Source organism: Emys orbicularis, chromosome 11 (genome assembly GCF_028017835.1).
Source record: "Emys orbicularis isolate rEmyOrb1 chromosome 11, rEmyOrb1.hap1, whole genome shotgun sequence".
NCBI classification, from domain to species: domain Eukaryota; kingdom Metazoa; phylum Chordata; order Testudines; family Emydidae; genus Emys; species Emys orbicularis.
In genome coordinates, this window is record NC_088693.1 from 69,283,393 (window position 1) to 69,308,554 (window position 25,162).

General features: G+C 42.0%; 1 protein-coding gene across 1 annotated transcript in view; it reads right to left on the reverse strand.

The window, feature by feature from the left end:
* The window catches only part of LRRFIP1 (LRR binding FLII interacting protein 1), a 177,944-nt gene that overhangs the window by 44,694 nt on the left and 108,088 nt on the right, over positions 1-25,162 (reverse strand). The window contains exons 7-11 of the mRNA XM_065413159.1: positions 20,439-20,483; positions 16,210-16,266; positions 7,543-7,587; positions 6,386-6,451; positions 352-429 (exon numbers count right to left, since the gene is read on the reverse strand). Of these exons, the coding sequence (XP_065269231.1) occupies positions 352-429; positions 6,386-6,451; positions 7,543-7,587; positions 16,210-16,266; positions 20,439-20,483 (291 nt within the window). The remainder of the gene's footprint in view (positions 1-351; positions 430-6,385; positions 6,452-7,542; positions 7,588-16,209; positions 16,267-20,438; positions 20,484-25,162) is intronic.

Sequence of the window (25,162 nt, forward strand, 5' to 3'; positions counted from 1 at the left end):
GGACATTGGGAAAGGAATGTGTGCATGTGGGGATGGCTAACTGATGGAAGAGCACATCTTAGATTGGGTATGGTTGTGTCTGGGGATGCTTCTCCAAAACTTAATATTTATTTGGTTAGAGGATTTCGCTACGGTTCACACTGTTCCTTTGTATTTTCTGATCCTGCTCACTGATTCTTAGTTATGATCAATATTGTATTATAGATTTAATTAAACTTGCAGTTGACTAGTTGTCTGACACCACGCAGTGGTGCACCACTCTTTCTGCACAAGTATAAAGAAGCCTTGGGAAACACAGGAATGAAGCAGTTGAAACAGAGGAAGAGAAAAAGAGAAAAGATATGTGCTCACCACTGGACTTGCCCGAGCAGAGCTGGCTCTAGAAGATGCCCGAGATCCGGAGCCAAGGTAGCAGCTGTACTCCGACGGCTGCCCGCAAATACCCCAAGAACACAGTAAGCAGAGATAAGAACAGGATTAGCACTGGAGCAATCAGAGCAATAGAAGAGTCAGAACAATGCCATTTCAGGTTAGTTAAAAAAGGGGTACATGCAGCTGTGAAAGAAGAAAGATGAGGTTGAAGTTGAAGAGCAGACACCTACTTTAGACAAAAAGGTCAGCATAAGCAATTGGTACAGCAAATGGACTGAGTAAAAAGGTTTTGGTTTAACTCTTACACCATGTGAAGCAGAGAGATATTTGTACTTAATATTTTATTTGAAAGTTTAAGATATCAGACATTCCTTCAATTTCTGTATGTATGGAGTGATTCCATCCCATTCCTTCATTAGCAGATCTTACCTCCTAGCTCTGTTCAGTCCTGTGATGCTTTGGGGGTTCACCCAGACCAGTGAGGGGTTCTGTCAGCCCCTGCCCTGTAACCTTGGGTGTCTTAGGCTGTGCAGCTTTGCTTGAGAGCCCTGACACCAGCAGTATGCCCACAGCACAATGGTCTCACCCTGAGCACTGACCAGCCCACTTATTCCTTGCAGGATGACTCCAATAACCTTCCAGACACTAGTCTCCCCAAAACCATCTCCCCTGCAGCGGCAAGTCCCTTTTACTGCTCAATCACAGAGGGCTAACAAGTTGTTTGTACTGGCTCTTTGGAGGCATCTCTGTGAGTGTCTAGTAAGAGGACTGGATGCTGCAAGTGAGAATGTTTTGGGGCACTTTGGGTCCAGAAGGGTTGCTGGGGATGCCCTGCAAGGAGTAACTGGGCTGGTGGAAGCGCAGGGCAAGACCACTGTGCTGTGAGTATACTGCTGGTGTCAGGGCTTTCAGCCAAAGCTGCACAGCCTAAAGGTACCCAGGGTTACAGGGCATGTGGCAAGAGAACCCCTTTTTGGTCTGGGTGAAACCCCAAAGTGCCACAAGCCCCTCACCCTCTTCTGCAATACTGTGCAGTTACAAAATGAACACTTGCTCAATACCCAAAGCAAGAAACCTCCGTGGTTAATAAGTGTTTCTTCTTGATTGGATGCAGATACTATGGTAAGAACTGTACCCTCCTATAGACTGAGAGCATCACCCCTTCGGCCTCCATCTCCTGCTGACGTAGGGATTCTAGTCTTTCCTAAGAGCAGCTTTCTACAGAGCAAGATATAATTGACAGTGTTGACTTGTGGCGGACAGGTTTAGGCGAAAATAGTCAGAGACATTATCGTGTTAGTCACCACATTGACAGGCTGGAATCTGGTGAAAGTGGAGAATGCAACAGTATAAAATAAGGAAGGAGTTTTACCCATTAGAAAATCAGAATTGAAATCTCTTTTGGATTTGAATTTCTGAATTATTTCCCCCACACACACATTTGACACATACTTCCACAGCAGCAATCAGACACCCTATTGCACTGTACCGTATTTTTACACACATGAATTGTCAGGTGTAGATAAAGAAGATTTCAGCATATTTATAACACACTTGAGCCAAAAAAACAAGTGGTCTTTATGCTCATTTCCTGCGACACTGTTTCTGTCACTACTGCCTCAAAGACAACTGTGAATGTAATTTTTCAGAAATGCAATTTTGATTGTTAAAAAAGCAGGAACTGAAATACACATAGCATGCCCTGTTTATTGTGTCCTTCAATGATCAAAAAGCCTTATGACTCATTGCATTTCAAATGCTGTTGGAGACAAGACTGACTTTTTGTTGACTGCCTTGTCAATGAATTCCTATAATCAAAGATGTCATCCGAGATGCACATTTCTGAATAGTATTAACATTGGTGTGTGAGAGACAGTATGATTTTGTAATAATATTGGTGGTTATTTTGTAAATAAGACTATTTTTGGAATAAAGTGCTGACAATTTAAGCTTTAAATTTGACCTTCTAAACAACTATTGGAATCTGAAGAGGAATCACCTTGATGCTAAAGGTAGTTTCTTTCTATTAAAATCATTTCTGAAGACAGACAACACTAAAATATACCAACTTTCGTAACTCAATTGGGCCAGTAGAGAAGCCATCCTCAACTCCTCAGCTACTGAGAGAACTGACAAGATTGAGTATCCTCAAGGTGAACAGGCCAGTGGAAGCTTACCTACTTTGTTTTACAGGTGGGTAGCAATGCAATTTCTAGTAGGGGGTGTTTTTTTCCCCTTGGCTGGATGTTTGGTTTTTGGGGGAGGTTGTGTGTGTGGTTTTTGCTTTGTTTTTTAAAACAAGATGAGAATTGAAGCTTATGTAGGAAAAAAACTTTCAAGATTGGGACAGAAATGGTCCTTTCTGCAACAGAGCCATAAGCTTAACAAGTGTGACTTCAAGACAGTACACTGGCAGCAGATAACAGCCAACAAGCTATGGAAAAAGGAGATAGGAGCACCCTGAAACCCTGCTTTTCTTGATATTCTGCAGATAGTGACAAAGCTTCATGCGTGTTGACTATTGAACTTTGTCTCAGAAAAGTCAGAGCAAGTACCTAAGGATTCCATTCCCTTAAGAAACCTGTTAGATGAGTCTTGCTCCATCACTGCTATTAAAAATATACATTAAGTAAAACAAAAATGTAAGAAATTATTCTTGAAATATATTATGGGGGAAATGTAACTGCTCATACCAGTCTAATAGTGAACTATTGTTTCTCAGCTACCTCGTTCCCATTTGTTCCTCTCCTTGCTTTAGCATTTATAACCAGGGATAAAGCTGCTCTCTGTATTTAAGGATCTTGTGGGAAAGCAATTTGTAAAATGTCATTAGCAAAAGAAAAAGATGGATTGCTGAGTTAAGTGCCCTCTGGTCAGTAATTTGGGGGTGAGCAAGGAAAGAAGAACTACATACCACTTTGTCCTACACATTCTCTCAGTGTCTTTGGCTAGTGAGGAAGAGGACTCCAACATCCTTCAGGAAATGCTTCTTGGCAACAATTGCCGAAATGTCTCTTCCAGATATGAGCAAAGCTATAAACTTCACGGCCACGAGCATAACTGTGTCAGTGCAAAGCTGTAATCAAGATATTCCTCTGGAGGCAGGGGTGAAAATAACTTAAAGGACTTACCGGTATGCAGGGCCGGGGTCCTGAGCAGGGGGTGGGGCCTCAACCAGAAGGGGTGGGGCCTCAACCGGAAGGGGTGGGGGCTTTAAATCCCCGGGGCCTTTAAATAGCAATTTAAATCTGGCAGTGTTTTAAAGGGCTCCGGCAGCAGCGGCTGGGAGCCCCGGGCCCTTTAAATCATCAGCAGAGCCCATGGTAGTGGTAACTGCGGCTGCTGCCAGGAGCCCTGGGCCCTTTAAATCGCTGCCATAGCCCCGGGCCTCCCGGCCACCGCCGCCGCCACCCCGGGGCTCTGGCTGCTGCCCGGAGCCACGGGCCCTTTTAAATTGCTGGCCTGGGGAAGCTGCCCCCTGCCAGAATGGTCAGCTGTGTACCCGTTCTTGCCGGTAGGCCATACTGGACTAGGGTGACCAGATGTCCCAATAAAATCGGGACCGTCCCGATATTTAGTTATTTGTCCCGCGTCCCGATCGATCTTCGGTCGGGACGCTGCACTCCGCTTCCCCCCCCCGCCGCCAGCACTCGGCTGTTCTCGGCTTTTTTTTTTTCCCCTCTCCTCTGACTGCAGGCAGCACTCAGCTGTTCTCGGTTGGTTTTTTTCCCCCCCTCTCCTGAAAACCAGAGGCTGAAGGTATGCATAGCTAAGGGAGGGTGCATAATCTCCTCTGACTGTCCGCAGCACTCGGCTGTTCTCGGCTCCCTCCCCCACCCCCCCACTGCCCGCAGCACTGGGCCACAGTAGGGAATTGGGAGAGGGAGCTGTTTGTGTCGTTACACCGGCAGCACTCGGTTTTTGTTTTTTTTTTGCTCCGCCGGTGACCCGCCCCTTGTGTCCCGATATTTTCTTCCTATCATCTGGTCACCCTATACTGGACCGTACTGGCTTACTTTCACCTTTGTCGGGAGGCAAAGGCCTCATATTTCAACTGTCTTGTGATTACAAAGCACCATGCTACACTAGAACTGGAGAGACTGCATTCTTCACCAGCATGCAGAATCTGTGGCACAGTAGAGAGGAGAAGAGAATGATACTATGGACATTAGTGTCTTTGTACAACATCCTTACGCTTGGCAGAATTTTTTTTTTTAAATCATTTCCATGGGTATCATCAATGTTTATTTTTAATCTATTTAAATGTTCACAGTTGAGGGAAATTATGGGGGTCCAGACAATTATTTAATGACCGTAGACATTGAGATATAAAAAGTTAAAGCTTTATAACCATTAAAACACAAATTGTCAATACCATGGGTCAAAATAGACAAAATAAGAAAAATGCTGCATGAGAACTTACTAGAGTTAATTTTGTATATCTGTAAATTTCAATCAATGGAAATATTTTTGCACCTGTGTGGTCGGTGAAATTGAATTTACTGACATTTACTGATAAAAATCTAATCCTTCCAAGCCTAAACATTCTCCATTCAAAACGCTATGCTCCATGTCTCAACAAGATGGAGAAATAGCTCTCAGGCTCAGAACCCACAGTAAATGAGCGTTTTGCCCAAATCAGGACTGCAGGATATGATCCTTTGAGATATTTGTCTAAATGACACACACCTCCACCCACCAAACATGACTGCACTGTCCAGATGGCAAATCCATTGGATTACAGGCTGCTAGAACCTACCATCAATGGATGTTGCAACAGAGCAAAATGAAAACAAGAAGCAAATTAATTTGAAGGGCAGAATAATATTGATAAAATGTACAGTTCTATTAGCAAGTCATCTTTTGATTGCAACAGCATGTCATGTACTGGTAGAGGATAAAGTGAAAATATCAGCTGAGTTAGAATTACAGAGACGATTTCAATTTATTTTTCTAAGTTAAGAACAGGACAACACTTAGAATGCATAAGAGAGCATTAGAATATCTATTTGTCATTAATTACTGGTGAAAATAATGCAGAAGGTTTAAGACTTTCACAAGGGAAGCACTGAACAATGAAGGTCTCTATTTACATTTTCAGAGCAGGCACAATGGCAGTATAAGTTTCCTCACACCGCCGCACCAAAATGGCTCCAAACCGGACATGGGGACACTGTCTGAGAGGAGAAGGGGTGTCTTTATCTTTAGCTTGTGTTTTGCGATTGACATTAAGGGTATTACTAGTAATGCTGATATTTGTAACCTGTCCACTAGTTAATGGACGACGCCCTACCCATCCCCTAGCTCATTTAAATAAGCCAGTGAACAACCATTAAATGCTAATTAATTGTCATTTCTGACCAGAGTCAGATTTAAATGGGTAGAAGCATCTCCCATAAATGATTCCTTGAGCTCTCCAGTCTCACCCTAGCAAGTATTAGAGACTATCATCCTCCTAAGTCACCTGGTGTTAAATACTATGTTACAAGAGAATGAACCCCAAACCATGACTAAGTCACAAGTCTGCACATACTCTAAGTGGAAACATAGTAGCATGGGGGTACTGAATTAAGCTAGCTGAAGTCAGTTTATTTAAAAGTGAAATGGAGCCCCAGGGAAGAAGGGGGATCTTACATAAATGTGGTTTTCCAGCTGATGCTTTGAATTTTCTTAACAGCAAATGAATTCAAAGGCAGAGCTAAGATTCCTTTCACCAGAAAGGGGAACCCCTTATACTGCGTCATATTGAAACTAACAGGTGATACCCCTGCACAGTGTAGTATGACAATTGCAGGTAGGACACTTAGTATTTGTCTCCAGTGAATCTACATGGAGGGAACTTTGTAGAGGTGATGCTCCCAGTCTTGTTTACATAATTCTCCATCAGCAGCTATCTGGCCAGTAATCTTATACTGCCCATTGATACAGATAAAACTACGCTTTAGTAAAACAGGTTATCATAGGAGAAAACACTGAAGACAGGCCCAGCAGAAAAATGCAGAAAACATCTTACAGCACGAGAACTAGAGGCACTATATCGACGATTCCCACTGTAAATGCTCTCATCATACAGAGACGCCTACAATTAAAAAACAGAGTCAGCACAAAACTGGTAGACTTTGGTTTTGTTTCTAATCTGGAGCATTGCAAGATAGCAAGGTGCAGCACAAACAAGAGGGCGGGGGCAGAGGAGAATGAACGAAGGTGCAGAAACAACAGGGGCATTTCCTGTAAAACCCCGTATGGCATGCAAGTGAAGAATGAATCCGCTAATTCTTAGCTCCAGTGAGCTGTGAAACACTACAGAACACGTGCAGAATTAAAATGAGAGATCAAAAAGTCATCAGAAACTTCACACATTCATGCATTCTTAACAGTTCTTTTTCGAACTATCAACTTTAACACTTAAAATTACCTGCTATAAAGTGACAACATCAATTCTTATAAATTTAGTGGCGCTAAACCAAATATTTCTGGGTTGGGACAGTGTAAGGAAAAGAGAAAAGTGGATTCCTGGTAAATTTAATTGAAAAAGAGAGATTAGTTACTGAATTAATAGGAAGCTGTTGGTGGGGAAGCATGTTCTAAACCGCTACCATGTGGTTCCATTTTAGAACACCAATGTCTGGCTTAGTTATGTGGCTCCGAAAATGCAGGGTAGGGTTGCCTATCACCACTGTAAAGACTTGAGAATGAAGTTAAACTGAGTGTGCAGCTAACACAGGAGAACAGTGGGAATGTATTCTGCAAGAAACATTACACGGTATATTTTGTTTTCAAACAAGACACATTTTTGCCACTTTGTCTAGGTCAGGATTGATGTTGCGTCTTTCTAGTCCATATTTCATGTCCTACATCATACACCAAAATGAAGACAGAAATGTCTTACTCCAATTAGAAATCTGCAGAAGTGTTACAGATCCATAAGCAACTGTTGCAGAATTCCAATGGGAGTAAAATGTAGGACCAGCAAACAGAGTTGACAGATGCACCATGGGCATATGTGCATTCCATTCAAAAGGATCATATACTAAAATGACAATATAGTACAATATAAATAAATTGGACCAACAAGATGGTCTCGACAAACTGCAAAGGCAAAAGACAACATGTGCATGGGTGAGTGCACAGCTTCTGCATTTGTGGTTAAAATGACAAAGCACAACAAACCCTGTAACTTCTGGCAGGCAGAACATCACTGTACAGCAAGGAGGGCTGGGGAAGACAAGCACAAACCTTTTTTATATAAAAATGGATAACAGCAAAAAGTGTTCATATTGGGATTAATCATCCTGGTCAGACCTAATCATGCTATTAAAATTGGTATGCTATAATGCAAGGAAGCAGAGTGTACAGATATTGTACACAGTATTACAAAACTGTATTAACCATCTGTGCTTAAAAACCTGAAAGTTCAAGTCCAAACAAAGACTAAGTATAAAGTAGACATATGCATGTTTCCTACAGGAAGGGAGGATATCAGAGAGTGCAGAAGCAAAACCGAATAACTTATTTTAGTCACTAATCCTCTCCTACTGTCTAAGAGAAAGACCTATATGTAAGGCTAGGATTTTGTCATGGAGGTCACCGAAGTCACAGAATCCGTGCCTTCCAAAACATGACTTCAGCCCACAGGCAGCTGGGAGCTGCAGGGTCCCGCTACCGCCAGCGGGGGCTAGGAAATGCAGGGTACCCCGACCTGCTGAGGCGGCAGGGCCCCGCAGCTCCCGGCCATCTCAGGCGTCAAGGGGGACCCCGCTGTCCCCGACCATCGTGTGGGACCCCACAGCTCCAAGCCGAGGGAAAAGGGGGACCCTGGAACTTTGAGCCCCCATGGGTGGTGTGGGCCCCCGGAGCTCCCAGCCGGCCACCACAGCTATCGAGAGGCTCCCCATTTTGTCATAGATATTTTTAGTAAAAGTCAGGGACAGGTCACGGGCTTCCGTGAATTTTTCTTTATTGCCCGTGACCTGTCCCTGACTTTTAATAAAAATATCCATGACAAAATCTTAGCCTTGCCTATATGTACAGCAGTCAGAAGGAGAGCTTATGACCATTCTGGTTTCAGTCAAAGCCAGCAATTCAAAAACATAAGTAACTTTGGTATAATACCTACAGAGACAGGAAAATTATGAGGGTAGATTTTTAAAATACTCAAGACAGTTTTGAACCGTCTGTGACCTATTTTATTATTGAACAGAAAGCGACAAAATCTAATTATTCAGACTCAGGATGGACAATTTTGCATACATTATAAGACTGGATACCATAAAATAAAAGAAACAGGGAGGTGCATTCACAAAAGACATTACTGTTAGTAATACACATTCCCAGGAGGTGAGAGTTAAGTTCAGAGTGCACATACAGCAAAACTACACAAGGCACAATACGGTGCTGTATATACATTAACAGCACCCTCACCCAGCCAGACACACTGTACTTTGCCTGCATGCAGAGAGGACAATTCAACCTCCAAGAGGATTTTAAGGCTTTATGCTTAGTGATTTTCTAGCACTAGTACAGGAATCATTTGCCTTGTAAATTACACAGAGTGGGAAGGGGGAGGGTTGCAGCTTTATCTCACATGTGCCAACAGGAAATAGACTGGCAAGGTGAGCAGAGAAGTGGTCTCAGCTAAGATAAACTACTAATATTTAATGGGGATTTTGCAGTCTTTTCCAAGACAAAATTTATGACAACTGTCAAAAGCAAAATAAAACAATTGCAGGAAAAGGAGAGGCACAGATCAACATCATGACCTGTCTTAAACAGATCTGTTTCCCATTCCAGACATAAATTGAAAAATGTACAAAGAAAATTCGTAATAAAACACAAGACCTAGACACTCCTGGCAACCAGATCGACAAAAGAGTCATTACTTCGCTCCAAGGTCCTATCATTATTTGTGTGAATACAGGAGGTTGTATTGTCCAGGTGAACTCAAAACAAAAAAAGTCAAGGTTAGAGGGAAACAGACAGCGACAGACCCTATTTCCATTTTGGGAAGAAGGTTGGGATTTGGAAGTAAAGCCACTGTTGCGAAGACCAAGGTCACAGTAGTAGGAACCCTGTTTCAACAGGAAGAAAAACCTGAGAACTCTGCTTAATGTGAAAGAATTGTCAAATTCTGTATTCATTCTTTTAAATTAGGACAGTGGTTCTCAAACTTCATTGCACCGAGACCCTCTTCTGACAACAAAAATTACTACATGACCCCAGGAGTGGGGAACGAAGCCTGAGCCCACCCAAGCCCTGCTGCCCTGGGCGGGGGGCCAATGCTGAAAGGCTTTAGTCTTGGGCCGGGAGGTGGGGGGGAGGAGGGCTGTAACCTGAGCCCTACCACCCAGGGCTGAAGCCCTCAGCTTTCGGCTTCAGATCCGGGCGGCGGGGTTGGCCTTTGGCTTCGGCCCCGGGAGTTAAGCTGACCTAACCCCCAGAGTAGACCGCACTCGGTGGACAGAAAAATCTTTCAATTGACCTAGCTACCATCTCTCACGGAGGTGGAGTACCTACACCAATAGGCGACCCCTCCCATTGGCACAGGTAGCGTCTACACTGAAGCACTACAGCGGTGCAGCTGTGGCATTTCAAGTATAGACAAGCCCTCAGGCACGTAAGCACTTAGACACTTGAAAATTTGACCTCACGTGAAAGAACATATTACTCTCATCCACTATATCCTCCAGTTTAATGCTTAAAAGCTCTGAAGCCTAGCCAAAAATCTATGAATACCATTTATCACCTTGTCTTGTCCTTGTGCAGAGGAATTACCAATGTATACAAAACAGCAGAGGCACCTCTCATTTAGCTATCATAAATAGATCGTATTTCAGATTTTTAGAACAAATTTCAGTAACAAACAAGCTGCACTATTTTGTGCATCACTGATCGAAATCTGCCAGCAACAGCTTTTCCTAGAATTATTTTTCCATAGCTTCAGACTTGGGAGTCAAAGGGGAATGGGGGAGATAAAGGAGAGAAGAGAAGGGATTGCATTCTTCGGCTTGGAATTCTTATGAAGATGAAGGTGAGTTTTTATAAAGACAAAATTATTTGCTTTTTCTGGATTTAGGCTGATTATCAGCACCTCCAACCTTCCCTGCTGAACAGGAGAGACCCTGACAGCCGCAGAATGTAGAATAGAGAACCAAGATAGGCTGCAACAAACCAGATTTAACAAAAGGCCTGTTCCCACTCAGTTAAACAAGAAACCTAGTAAAACTAGGAAGTAAAAACCTGCCAAACTCTAACCCCAAAGAGTTATTTGGAAGGCTGGGTGCTCTACAATATAGAGCAAAAAATACAGGGTGTCAAAAGACCACCTGAGTGGTCTGGGGAGCATCCAGAGTGTGAGAAGCCAAGCCTTTTTCCTGATATGCCATAGCTAACAGAAGCAGGGAACAACCCACTGTCAGATAAGGTGCGACAATGAGAAGCACACAAAAAAAAGTGCAGGCCTAGGCCACTCAAATGAAGTATCTTCCGTTTGTGTCATTCCAGCAGCTTCAATTCCAGTAGCTAGCTTGCATCTGTTTAGTTCTGCATCTGGCTGGCCCAACTAGTTAGATGGGGAGATTTGAATGTAATTTCTAGGCAGACATGGGGAAAAATACCAACAGCCAACTTTAAAGTAGGCTATGGATGAAGGATCTCTGTGATACTGACAGAAGCTGTAGGAAACTCTAGTAAAGACTTGCAAGAGATGAAGTGAGACTCACTCCAAACACTCAAATGTTGTTTTATATCTTTTAGGCAGCTTTTGAGGTGGGGTAACCCTCTGGTAGAGCACAAGGGTTTATCTGCAGCAGTCTGTGGTGTCTTTTATAAATATCTGGGTATAGGGCAGGCAAATAAGGCATGCCAGGTCCAGGCCTTCAAGTAGTGGAAAGGCAGTTTACAACACTTAATAGGACTATTAGTTTCCCAAAAGTTTTAGGAAAAATGAGATGTATTATATACTTGTACTGTAGCATACAGTAACATACAATATTATGGTTAAGTCATGTTAAGAATTAAACGGCTTGGTGCTTTGCATGCACAAACAGCACATTTGCAAATTAAAACCTGTTCTCTGTTTTAAACATACGGGTGGGATGTAAATCTGTATGGTTCTAAGGGAGATACAGGTACATCTTATGAAGAAGCTAATGGATCCAAGCAAGTGCAGTCACTATGAAGACTTCTTGCAGATCTTTCTTCTTGTTTCCACACAATATGACTAACTGTGTGTGAAGTTACAACCAGTTGCCAGGAGCAATCCAAAAGGGGAAAGGTGGTAAAAATCCTGCACAGAGGAATAGATGCAACCTCCATAATTCACCAGAGTTCCGTAGGCCACTTACAAACAAGGGTGACAATACAGTTGCTTACCCAACAGGCTGCTTACTTAAGGTGACAGTTCTGTATGCATACAAAACCACTGCAACTAGTCTCATAGTAAAGAGTGAATTTGTAGTGACCCCTTCAAAGCCTTTCTGTAATGCAAGTCTCAAAAATGAGACACAGGTATGATCAAAAGAGAGGATGTTTGTTCCTAGAGAACTATTCCTCTTTTTCTTCTCTTCCCTACCCCAAAGGTCTTGTGTTACAACCCCCTTCCTCCTCATGATACTTCAGTCAAGATACATGACGCTCTATTCTCAGTAATAATCACTTTTCAGTGATATCCATCTTTAAAGCTTCCTCACAAACCTTCACTAATCCTCACACTGTCACTATGAGATAGATAAGTATTACTCCCATTTTACAAAGGAGGGAGCTGAAGTTATGTGACTTGTTCAATGTCAGAGGTAGTGTGACATGAAGAGGACATATGCTTTATTTTCAATATTGTTTAGACCTCTGACATTGGAGAATATAGGCAGCTCGATGGATAAATCACTAGATATGGAGATGTTTGTATCATTGGATAAATCTTTATCCTATAGAAAAAGCTTAAATCCATCTCTTCCCAATTTAACTACAATTCTTCTGATAAGATAGCTAAAAAGGTTTTCATGAGACAGGGTTTGGGAGTTCTCAGCTGACCTTAGTTATAGCTGGGAAACAAATTACTTTCATACCCATTGAGATTTCAAAATCAGCACATCTAGTGATATCACAATAGCTATGGTCCATGTTTAAATGGTCCACCGTTTTGTGATGCACTGATGTGATCTCAAGGTATGAAATTAAATATCACTACAACTCTATACCACATATTACATGTTGCAATTAAAAATGTGATTTTAGAAATATAGTTGTAATATTGGCATACTTATTACATTAAGCAAAGAACTTCTGCCTGTTCTAGATTATTCCTTTATCCTTACTGCTTTCCTGTTTGCCACCTTTACTCCTCCCCCGCAAATAATTATGCTGCTGCAAGCTGAATGCTAGCAAGACAGACGGAGTAATGTTGGAGGTGGAGTTTATTATGCTCTATAAAGACAGCTCAACTAAGTTACTGTTCCCCTAAACCTTACTCTCCCTTCAAATAGTGATTAAACTGAATTACTGTTAGTAATGAAGACATCAAGGAGTGAATAACGGGATTGTAATCATGCGCTACATAAAAAACTCCATGCTACAAACCCTGCAGTTTCCACAGAAATCATTTAAATATTTAAATAGAAACCAACCGACTTCTCCTCCCTGGATGACTTCTTTGTAGATTTTCTGCTCTCCCCGCTGTAGTTGGAGCTCTAGAGTATGTCATTAAAGAACAAGAACATCATTTATCAGAGATGCTGGCACAAGTCAAAAGAGCAACAAGTCCTCTGAAAAGACTGTACAATGTTTCCTTTTGTCAAACAGTTCAGCAAGATTGGCAATATTTAAACTTCTTAAACTATGTAGACAACAAAAAATATCCTTGTTCATGTTGTCTTTTTGTTGCAATTTCAGCTAATTACTGCAAATTTAAGGCAGGCATAATGTACACAGCTACAATTTATCGCAACTACAGTATATCTTCAATTTTATGTTTTTTCCATTGAGACTTGCTGCATATCTCCACATAGCTCGTTGTCTTAAGTTCTGATCACTGTATGCCTCCTTACGCATATAATGGGTGTAGCTACATGAAATCTACTGCACTTACTCATTTCTAGGGTGACCAGATGAGAGGAAGAAAATATCGGGACACATATGGGGGGGGGGGGGGGAGACGGACGACTACTGCCAGTGGAGGGGGGGGGGGGGGGGAAGGCCGAGTGCTGCCAAATAACTCCACGGGCCGCATGTTTGAGACCCCTGGTCTAGAGCACTTGTTCTGAAACTGCAATCCACTGAACACAAGTGATCCATACATGGACAAAGTGGCTTAATTAATGGTTAAATTAATTTTTTCTGACTTAATTGTGCAGCCGTACTGTTTAACAGTTTTTCTACTTTTAATAAGCAATAGCATATTCACAGGGCTATAATGTAGCTGTGGCGACGCACAGAATGGACTTCCATCTCAAATGGTCCCTTGCAAGACTTCGCCCTTCATGAAGAATCAGTATGGGAGGTTAGGCTTCTTAAATCCCTGAAAATTGCATCTTCCAACCTCTTTTGTGGCTGACCTCACCTCTGTAAACCTTCCGTAGAAGTGTACCTTCTGTACGTTGGACATGACCCCACCATTATAGTCATCTTGTTCTCAGCTGGTACAAGACTGCAACTTGCTGGGATCATCTAAGTATTATCCTCATTTTTGACAGAATCAAACCAAGGGATGTTAAGCATACACTAACTTTTGACATTGAAGAGTGTTTAGTTCTCTCCTCAGCTGTTTTAATGGCTATGTTTCTGCTCCATCTAACAGGGTTATCACCATCACATTGAATCACACCTCATATCTTAGCTGTCACACTATGTGTGTGAAACAACATTTACAAATACTTTAGTAATACTGTTTGATAAGTAGTTTAAAACTCTATGGAAAGTTCAGACATTTGCTTGTATGCAAAACTGTTGTCTTATGGTTGTATTTATGAAAAACACCATCTTCAGATAGAGATCAATAGAATAAATCCCTTTTAGGTGTTCACAATTTAACAAATGAACTAATCTTTCTATGTTAGGCTCGGGGTTTTAAAAATGTTTACATTGGGGAAACTTATAAAAGTGAATTGATTGTACAGATTCAGTTAGATATTTCATGCCCACATTCCAATGGCAATCAAATCTCTATAAAGGATGCATGAAAGAGCACCAGAGCCACAAATCCAAGCTAGATTTCCACTGTCAAAAATATTTTTCTCCATAATTTGACTTTTTTTTTACCCAATTAGTTTCCAAAGAACTATATTCTGGCCCCCAAATCCTACTTGAATTTTCTCAGGCCTAGTCTTTTTCCTTCCCACTCACGGCCTCTTAGAATCATAAAATCATAGAAGATTAGGGTTGGAAGAGACCTCAGAAGATCATCTAGTCCACCCCCCTGCTCTAGGCAGGACCAACCCCAACTAAATCATCCCAGCCAAGCCTTTGTCAAGCTGGGCCTTAAAAACCTCTGAGGATGGAGATTCCACCACCTCCCTAGGTAACCCATTCCAGAGCTTCACCACCCTCCTAGTGAAATAGTTTTCCCTAATATCTAACCTAGACCTCCCCCACAGCAACTTGCAACCACTGCTCCTTGTTCCGTTATCTGCCACCACTGAGAACAGCCAGCTCCATCCTCTTTGGAACACCCCACTTCCGGTAGTTAAAGGCTGCTATCAAATCCCCCCTCACTCTTCTCTTCTGCAGACTAAATAAGTCCCTCAGCCTCTCCTCATAAGTCATGTACCCCAGCCCCCTAATCATTTTCTTTGCCCTCCGCTGGACTCTCTCCAATTTGTCCACATCCCTTCTGTAGTGGGGGCCCAAAAATGGCTGCAATACTCCAGATGTGGCCTCACCAGGGCCAAATAAAGGGGAATAATCACTTCGCTCGATCTGCTGGCAATGCTCCTACTAATGCAGCCCAATATGCCGTTAGCCTTCTTGGCAACAAGGGCACACTGTTGACTCATATCCAGCTTCTTGTCCACTGTAATCCTCAGGTCCTTTTCTGCAGAAGTGCTACTTAGCTAGTTGGTCCCCAGCCTGTAGCAGTACATGGGATTCTTCCATCCTACGTGCAGGACTCTGCACTTTTCCATGTTGAACCTCATCAGATTTCTTTTGGCCCAATCCTCCAATTTGTCTAGGTCACTCTGGACCCTATCCCTACCCTCCAGCGTATCTACCCCTCCCCCCAGCTTAGTGTTATCCGCGATCTTGCCGAGGGTGCAATCCATCGCATCATCCAGATCATTAATGAAGATGTTCAACAAAACCAGCTCCAGGACTCACCCCTGGGGCACTCTGCTTGATACCGGCTGCCAACTAGACATTGAGCCGTTGAGCGCTACCCATTGAGCCTGACGATCTAGCCAGCTTTCTATTCACCTTATAGTCCATTCATCCAATCCATACTTTTTTAACTTGCTGGCAAGAATACTGTGGGAGACCGAATCAAAAGCTTTGCTAAAGTCAAGGTATATCACGTCCACCGCTTTCCCCATATCCACAGAGCCAGCTATCTCATCATAGAAAGCAATCAGGTTGGTCAGGCATGACTTGCCCTTGGTGAATCTTGTGGTTCACTTTTTTGTTTTGTTGTTTATTGACTTGGTAGGACTAGGAGCAGATGCCTAGCGAACTGCACCAGTTGTAATATAGAAGTCTGGGGGAAAATGCCTTCCAAAGCAGGGATCAAAAAAAGAGCATCTGCTATTTTGCTTTAGGAAAAGCCCTCAGTAAAGGAGACGGTTAATTTCTGGAAAAGCTTCCTGTTAATTCCATGAACTTGAGTGACAGATTTTTTAGAAATTCTCTACTAACCCTGCTAGATTTTCTACTCTGGGATGATCCATACATGTCTTCATCATAACCATTGGTCTGTCATGAGAGAAAAATGAGAGAAAAAAAAACTTAAATGAAACCAAAAGAGGTCTCAGGGAAAGTCATCATTTATGCAGAGCTAAGCCATAGATGGTGCTTTTTCCACAAACACACCAGGGACAGTCACTGTGGTTCCCCAGGGATTATGACTTCAGACAGCTCATCGAACACTTGACAGTTTTGTCTGCCAGCAATACCTGTAACCCAGCTAAAGATGTCCCTGTTTTCACCTCAAATTTTCGTAAAAACAGTACAGCAGCAGAATGTATTTAAAGTCTCAGTCTTTTCAGACTCCTTGGGAAGTGAAAAGGGATGATTTCACTTCAGTCTACTGAAGGGAAAGGGAAAATAATTTCCTTGCTTACCTAAACTCTTCATTTCACATTGGTATTGAAGATTAAATACACTAATGTAGCTTTCTAAACACAAATTATACTGCACAACATCTCTTGCATTTGGTTTCCCTCATTTTTATTTACCTCATGCATCTATCCAGACATGACCATCTGCCATATCCCAGGATTTTGCACAGCCCTTCAGATATTGGAAGATCAGAATCTGCCCCAAACCTCCTGGATTCACCTCTCTCTATGCTCAAACATCACACCTCTCAGCAATCTCCCCTCTTGACATGGATATGGTTCTCTTCAGGACCCAAACGTTAGTCCACTATGTCGTAGAACACAGGACTAGTCCTATTTTTAATATGCAGACCCCATGACATGTGTACTGTCATCTGCTAGCCAAGATCACCTGTGCTAACGGCCATTAAAATCGCAGTGTCCCTGATAGGGCCTCATAATGCTTTGCAAGTAGTAGAACTATTATAATAGCCAGAAAACTAACAATCCCTACAAAAAATTTGCAGTAGTGTTGTAGTCATGTTGGTCACAGATGAGAGAAACTGAAGGTAGGTGAGATAATATATTTTATTGGACCTACTTCTGGTGGTTGAAGGTGGCTTTTGAGCTACACAGAGCTCAAAAAGCCCAGACCTGAAGAGCTCTCTGTAGCTCAAAAGCTTGTACCTTCCACCAACAGAAGTTGGTCCAATAAAAAGTTATGGTACCTCACCCACCGTCTCTCTCTCAATCCCTAAAATGGTTATTGATAGGTTTTACTTTTATTACAAATATTCTCTATGTATTTTTAATGCATCACTAAAAGGAACATCAGACAAACCAATCTGAATCTGTTTTCAAACAAAATGCAACTGCATACTGACTGAAGATTTGTATGCCAAATTACAGACTGAAGCAAATTAAAATGATAAATCCCCTCAAAAACAGAATTGGTAATAAAAGCCTTTAATAAATCTATGCCAATATGCACCAGTTCCTAAACATTTGCATTCATCTAGCAGGATTAACAATGATTGAATTTCTAATCACAAACTACACATTTCAAACAGTCCCCTGGCAACATATATGTTGCATATTCTCTCCAATAAATGTATGTGAAAAAAACTGAAAATGCTTCTTTCAAAGTACAATGAAATGTAAGAAAAGAAACTCACTTTTAATCAGACTATCTTCTATATCAGTATAGAAATAAAAATCCATTAGTTAACACTAGTGCTGTTAATAGTTAATTGAATTTATACAGTACAGTGGACTAAGATATTACTGTAGCAATTGGTGAGGCTATTTTATTTTTTGAGTCATCATGGATTTCCTAGAAAACGTGACCATTTGCTGTGAACAAAATCTTTGAAGTGTTCCAGCTTTCTATTGGCCTTTCTACTTGTGTATGCACAGAGAAAAACCTGATTAACGTGGATGTGATTAGGGTCTTCATACTAAACAGACTTATGTACATGCTTAACTTTAGACTGCATTACGAGAGATTAACAATAGCCTGTAAATTTGTGAACAAACCATATGGAATTACAATAAACTTTGTTGAATTAAATTAAACCTTACTGAATTAGGGTTAATATCTTGGGGTATGCTGTATTAAAATGCAATTGTGTACATGTTGTGGCACTGTATGTACTCTCTCTAGTAGGGACAGGGATGCTAATGAATTTCTTCCTTTATCAACCTTAGAAGCCATCCCTCTGGGGAGATGCGCATGTACTAGTTCAAACTGGATTTGCCAGGGACCAACAGAGCAAGAAACGATTTTTGGATAAATATCCTGGTTTTAAAGTGATCCAGGGCCTTCTTCCTGATGCAGCAAATGGACAGGACCTATGGTCCATGGAGGGTCACAATCCTTAGGGAAGGATTGGAAGGACTTGGCCTACTGAGAACTCATAAGACCACGTGCCTGTTCTGATCTGAAGCTGTAATGAACTTGTAACCACAATCATCAGAGGGGTAGCCGTGTTAGTCTGAATCTGTAAAAAGCAACAGAGGGTCCTGTGGCACCAGTTTCTCCTCCCTTGGTGTTCACACCTCTACTGCTAGCAGAGCACCTCACCCTCCCTGATTGAACTAACCTCGTTATCTCCACACTGATTTATACCTGCCTCTGGAGATTTCCATTACTTGCATCTGAAGAAGTGAGGTTCTTACCCACGAAAGCTTATGCTCCCAATACTTCTGTTAGTCTTAAAGGTGCCACAGGACCCTCTGTTGCTGTAACCACAATGACTCCCCAGGTGTCCTGATTTTATAGGGACAGTCCCGATGTATAGAACTTTGTCTTATATAGGCGCCTATTACCCCCCAACCCCTGTCCCGATTTTTCACACTTGCTATCTGGTCACCCTACCTAGAGTGGAGGGTTGAGGGATTCCTGCCAGAATCCATGGTAGGGTTGGGACTCTGATAAGCTTATAAACATCCATGTAAATTTCTTTTGTTTGTAAAATATTTTCTCTGTAGTGCTTTTACCTTAAGAATAAAGTAGGCTTGCTTAGAAAGAACTGTGTGGTTATTTATATCTGTAGCAGTCACTCTTATCTGTCTCTGAAGAGACAGCAAACAGGTCTGTTTAGGCACCGTGGGAAATACACAGTGAAGGCAGGGAACTCAGCAGCCTGTGAATACCCTGATCAGAAAGGAGAGACATACAGCTCTCCACCCAGAAAGGCAACAGCTGGGGAGCTGAAACATGAGAGTTGGTGCGCTTGCTGAACCACTGAGGGGAAATGCAGGGACAGTTGCCCTGAACTGTTGGATTCATCATGAGAGTTACTATGAACAAAGTTGTGGCAGACAGACAAAATGAGTAAATATTTGTCACATTTCCACCTCCAGGGTATTTACTGTATTATTTGGCAACATATTTTGTACTAAATGCAATATTCCAATTGATGACAAAAGAAAGTCTACATGTAGGTGCCCTATAGAAGTTACATAAAGATTGATTTTGCAATAACCTTCTCTAGGAAAAAAACAGGTGATTGAAATGTCTTTGGCATGAAATCAGTGCAGCAGGAAAAATAGTCCCTAGTTTGGTGCAGGCATTTACATCTGATAACCTCCTCCCCAATTTGCAAACAGTGCTTAAATTACACTTAAAAGTTTCCCATTACATTAAGCAAAACCAAGTCTGCATTCCTGGAAGCAATCAAACTCCTTTTCCTTAGTAAAAGTTTCAGAAGTCAGTTCTGTGGATGTTTATGGGGGACTCTGTTTTTTTAAACACAGACTACTCTGAGATTTGAACATTTTCCAGTGTAAAGCTCCAATGTGTTAAAAAATAGCCTGTAAAAACTGTTTTATTTAATGAAGCAGTCCTAGAATCTTAAAGCATTGTTCAATTATTAGCTACTTACATGTAATTGTTACTTGAATGTAGACCCATTACATTTACTGGTTTGCTACTTTAAATGACATTCTCCCTCCTCCTGCCTCATGGAAAAAAATACAACCTTAGTTACCAGTCACACTAGCCGCTACCATCTTTTCCCTACATCTTTCTACTAACTAATGTAATATATGAAGATACAGAGTCTCTTGAAAAAAATCCTCTGAGCAGTACTGCTGTATAATCATTTGGCCTCAACTGCATTTTGTAATAAGCAACTGATACCTAGTGCCTTTTATGCACCCACAACCACAGAGAGCTACAATAGATTCTTGGCATTAGGCTGATTTCTCAGTATAAATGAAAACTATTTGGCCCAATCTGGCCATAACCCTATGGCCAACATTTTTGCAAGTTCTCTCCAGCCCCATCATAACCCTCTCAGAGGAAAACAATCTCTAAATACATACTGCTTTGGAGTTCTTCTTTTTGGTCCTCTCATTCTCTAATCCAGCCTGTAGTAAGAGTAAGAATACCCAGTGAAAAGATCAATGAATTCTTGTATTTCTATCTTCCCCCTGTCCTACATGCAGATCTACATGCAAAAACCAAGTCTTGTATTCCGACAAATCTACAGAGCATGCTTCAATGTACACACTCAGTGAGGATATAGAAAACAGAATCACACCAGATTCAAATTACTAGTATATGATTTAAAATGATTAAAGAATGATAATCATGCAGCTAACATTAATAGCTGCAGTTAAAACCATTCATGCCTGCTGGATTAAATCAATGAATAGACCTTTCTGCCATATATACATACTACACCAATAGATCCATGCAAAAACTTAGCATAGTAAGTGTTAGAACTGTATCTGAATATAGGCCACTAACCAAGGAAATAGAATATATTGGGTGAACAAATTCTTAATTTGAAATAGGGGTAGGGAATGCAGAAAAGGAGAGAAAAATACAGCCTTCAATGAAATTGGCCACAAGAGCTTGTTTTCAAGTTCTGATGTGGAGGCCTGAAGCACCGATTCACAACAGCCAGCTAGAGGGAGGTAGAAATGATGCTCAGTTCAAATAAAGTGGAACTGCTCTTCATTCAGCAGCTTTTAAAAAAGATCTTCTTGTACTTTGCCTTTTATGGAGGCACAGCAAGACCCTATGCTCTGTCACAACAGAGTCACAAGGGAATAGCATTAACATTGTTGTGTGAACTAAATCCAGATTTAAGGATCCCAATCTTACGGTCCTTTTTTATTTTTATTTTTAACACATACTGTTACTATGAATGTTGATTTTATCTTCACAAGCAAAGATAAGGCTATTCAGACATGGTATATACTGTACTGCAGATTTATTCATCTTCTGTTTCCCAGAACAGATCTACTTGAAATGAGTTATGTAAAATAAAAGGTGCTTGAAATACACGAGAAATTAAAGTTGTATATAATATTCAACTCTAATAGGTAACAGCTTTTCTACCTAGATTTTAGTGATTTCCAAGACAGCTCTTTGTACAATGGGGAAAATGTCCAAGAGGTACTCCTGGGGGAATTTTGCGCCACTGCGCGTGTGCAGAATTCATGTCCCCTGCAATAGCTTTGCTTCCCTGCAGAAAAATGACTGACAGGTAAGCAAAGGGAAGCTGCAAGAGCAGTCACGCACCACTCCCTAGCTGCACAGGTACATTGTTTCAGCACCCGGAACAGTCGGTGGAGAGGTAAATCACCGCAGGGCTGGGGACACCCCAGCCAGTGACTCCTACCCTGAGCCGGGATCAGATGCTAGTCCCAGCTGGGCTGGAGGCAGGAGAGGATGGGACTTTCTCTTCCTCTACAAGGAGTGGCTGGGGCTGTGTCAGACCCACCCTCAGAAACCTCCCCCTGCTGCAGGAAGCTCAGCATCCTCCCTTGCTTCCTGCCCTCATCACTCCTCAGCTATGGGGGAGGGATCACTGGACAGGGATCTGCTCCCCATCTGTCCAACCTCCATGCATCCTAATCTTCCATACCCAGACACCCCTGCCGAGCCTCACCCCATACACCCAGAACCCCCCCTCGCCCTCCATACCCAAACCCCATCTCCTTGAACCTCAACCTCCGCATCTGAAGCCCCCTGTACCCAGGCCCCCTGCCTCAGGACCTCCACCCAGACCACTCCCACTGAACTCCCTGCACTCAAGCCTGAGCCCTCACATCCAGACCCCCACACCACTGACTCCCAACTAGCTGCACCCAGACCCCACTCCCCCAGCAACCAGACCTCCCCAACCACTTTCACCTGGAAGCCCCTGCAGTGTCCCATTGCCCCTGCACCTGGAACCCCTCCAATGAGCCTCTGTGCATCCAGATCCCCCCACACCTAGACCCCCCACTGAGCTGCCTGCACTCAGATTGTCCCACACAGAATCCTCTCACCCCACACTTGGATCCCCCCATACTGAGCCCCTCCACACTTGGATCTTGCCTGGTTCAGCCTGCCCACCCACACTTGGTGCAGAAGGGCAGGGCCCCAGAGTGTTTCTGGGGCAGGCCCAGGCCTTGTGCTGTGTCAGGGTCGGGTGCAGCCTCACCACTGATTCCATGCCCCGGGGGTGGGGAGGCTGCAGGGTGATCTCCCACCTTCGTGTAGCCAATGGCCTGTGATCTGCACTGCCATGCTGGAGCCTCTGCATTTATTTGTTGACAAATAAAACTTGCAGAATTTTAAAATATTGTGCGCAGAATTTTTAGGCGCAGAACGCCCTCAGGAGTAAAGAGGAAAAAGTTTGCTGTTCACGTCTCAATTAAACACACATTTTGAAAATAGTGAGATTTGTATTTGTGAAGGTTACCACACAGAGCACTGGAGAACGAAACCATCTCTCCTCCAAGCAGGTACAATGTAAGTAGTGGCAATGCAAGCGTCTCCACGCAGCCCTGAAGGGACGACACCTTTAGGTGGGAGTTAGTTCATTCTCCATGATTGTTATTCAATCCTTTGCCTTGCTGAGTCTGACAAATGTCACAATGCTAAGTGAAGCCATGGGATGTGTCTCATTCCTTGCAGTCAGGTATCCACATCAGAGACCATAACACTGCCATCATGATCATTTGCCTTTTTGGGTCTCCTTCTCTACTATTGACTAGATATAGCAATAGGCGTTAGTATTTCCCCCCCACAATTTCTATCACACACTAACGTCAAACCATCCTCACCACTGGATAGGCGCTGGCATACTCCAAGTCAGACTGTCAAGAGCATGAGAGGAAACAAAAACTATCAGAATACAAAAAACCCAAAGATGGCAATCAGGAAGATATAGGTACTGAGATGTAAAAGTTTAAAATTGCTTGGTTTTGAGCAATGACAGCACCAGTCAGGAACTTCAGCAACCATCAACCAGAGTAACGAGAGAAACAGAGACAAGTCCTTGTACACTGCATCACTATTGCGCAATAACGCAACAATATTTCACCTTGTGGGATCTTGGATGTGGGACTTGGCCCATTGTGAAATTATTAGGGAAAACTGAAGAGAATTTGCAGTGGAAGGAGACTGAAACGAGGGTCATATGTCTTAAAAAAAACCAGAAGATGATATTTTAAGTTTTTCTGCAACAAAAATCACTTAAGGGTAAAGCAAGCCTATGGGGCTTCCACAATGATAAGGTAGGATCCTCGGGCAGTTTTCATCAGTCTCAGAACAAACCACAGTAAAACATTCTTAGAGGAGAACATTCCAGGCGAAAACTCTGTGAGAAAGAAATTGCTGATTTGGAGGACTGGGAGGTTTCACATGGTAATAATTGTTCTGACATTGCTCCACTGTTTGGAAACTTCCTGTCCAAAAGAGAAAGAACCAACCATCCAAGAGAAAATTTGTAAATTCTACACATCTTATATGGTGTTCCATGAGTCCCCATATAGATATTTCAAGGAACTTTCACAGGAAGCAAAACAGCTTCTTTTCGTGAGAAATTAAAAAATCTCTTTAACACCAAATCCAAATATGAAGATTTCTATAACAAGTAAACTTTGAAACAAAAGGTTTTCAAACAAATTCCACCTTTACTTACTGACAAAGACTAGAGTTCAGATTTCTCTGTGAATCTGATCTAGTTTTACAAACTCTTAAATAGAGACAAGATATAGTTTCCTTGTTTCTAAAGTGTTCTTTATGTTAACTAGGCTTAGCAAAAGAAGCAGAGAACCCTGAACTCAGATCCTAGGAGTTCAGGTTTTCGTTTCACCTTTATACATACATAAAAAGCCAAACCAAAGACCCCTGAAAAAAGTCAACAGAAGCATAACTAAATGTCTACACAAACCACTTAAGGCATATTCACAATTCTATCTTGTTAAGCAGTTGTGAGCCATGTATCAATGCTAAGAACATAATTAGTTGTATTTTGCTTCTATGTGAATAAAATCATGTGCATTAAACCAAGTCTATTAAGGGACAGACTTTGGTTCAGACTAATGAGCTAATATATCTACATCCTGTTTTCCTTGGCCTGAAGTCACAATTGCCCCAGGGTTAGGGCAGGAAATCTCAAGGGTTTCCCTCATTCTTCAAGTCTTAAAATTTAGGGGTCAAACCTCCCTCGGTGTGTGTAAAACTCAAATATTTGGATTTATGATCATTCATTGAGGAAGGCTCCCCTTTTAACAGTAATACAGGAAATTAGGTGCAATACATTAGGGATATTATGGCATAAAGTTTCTTCCACAAGACTCCATTAGACAAAGTTTTCTATCAAACAAGGACATTGCTCACAAACTTCACTAGTAAATATTTATGAGCTAGATCTTCAGCTGCTGCTAGTCACTGACTAAAGATCTGGCTCTTCAAACTGAAAGACTGTATGGTTAGTAGCATGGGAATCCTGTTGGATATTAGGGATGCTTACTTACACTCCAGAGAGATTAGAAATCAGACATTTCTTTTGGGTGAGGAAATGCAGCCTGTTTAGTGAAATGCAAATTTTAATTACCAATGACCATCAGAATAAAGTATATTAAGGTCTAATAGGGACCCTTATTCATGAGGATTATGGAAAGGGTATTTCAGTCATTAAATTTCCTTGCAGGCCATGAAAATACACTTATAGTCAGGACTGGATAAGCGGTTTAATTGAAAATTGCCCCGAACAAACTAAACTGAAACCTCAAGTGCTCTAGGAATGAAAGCATTTTTCCCT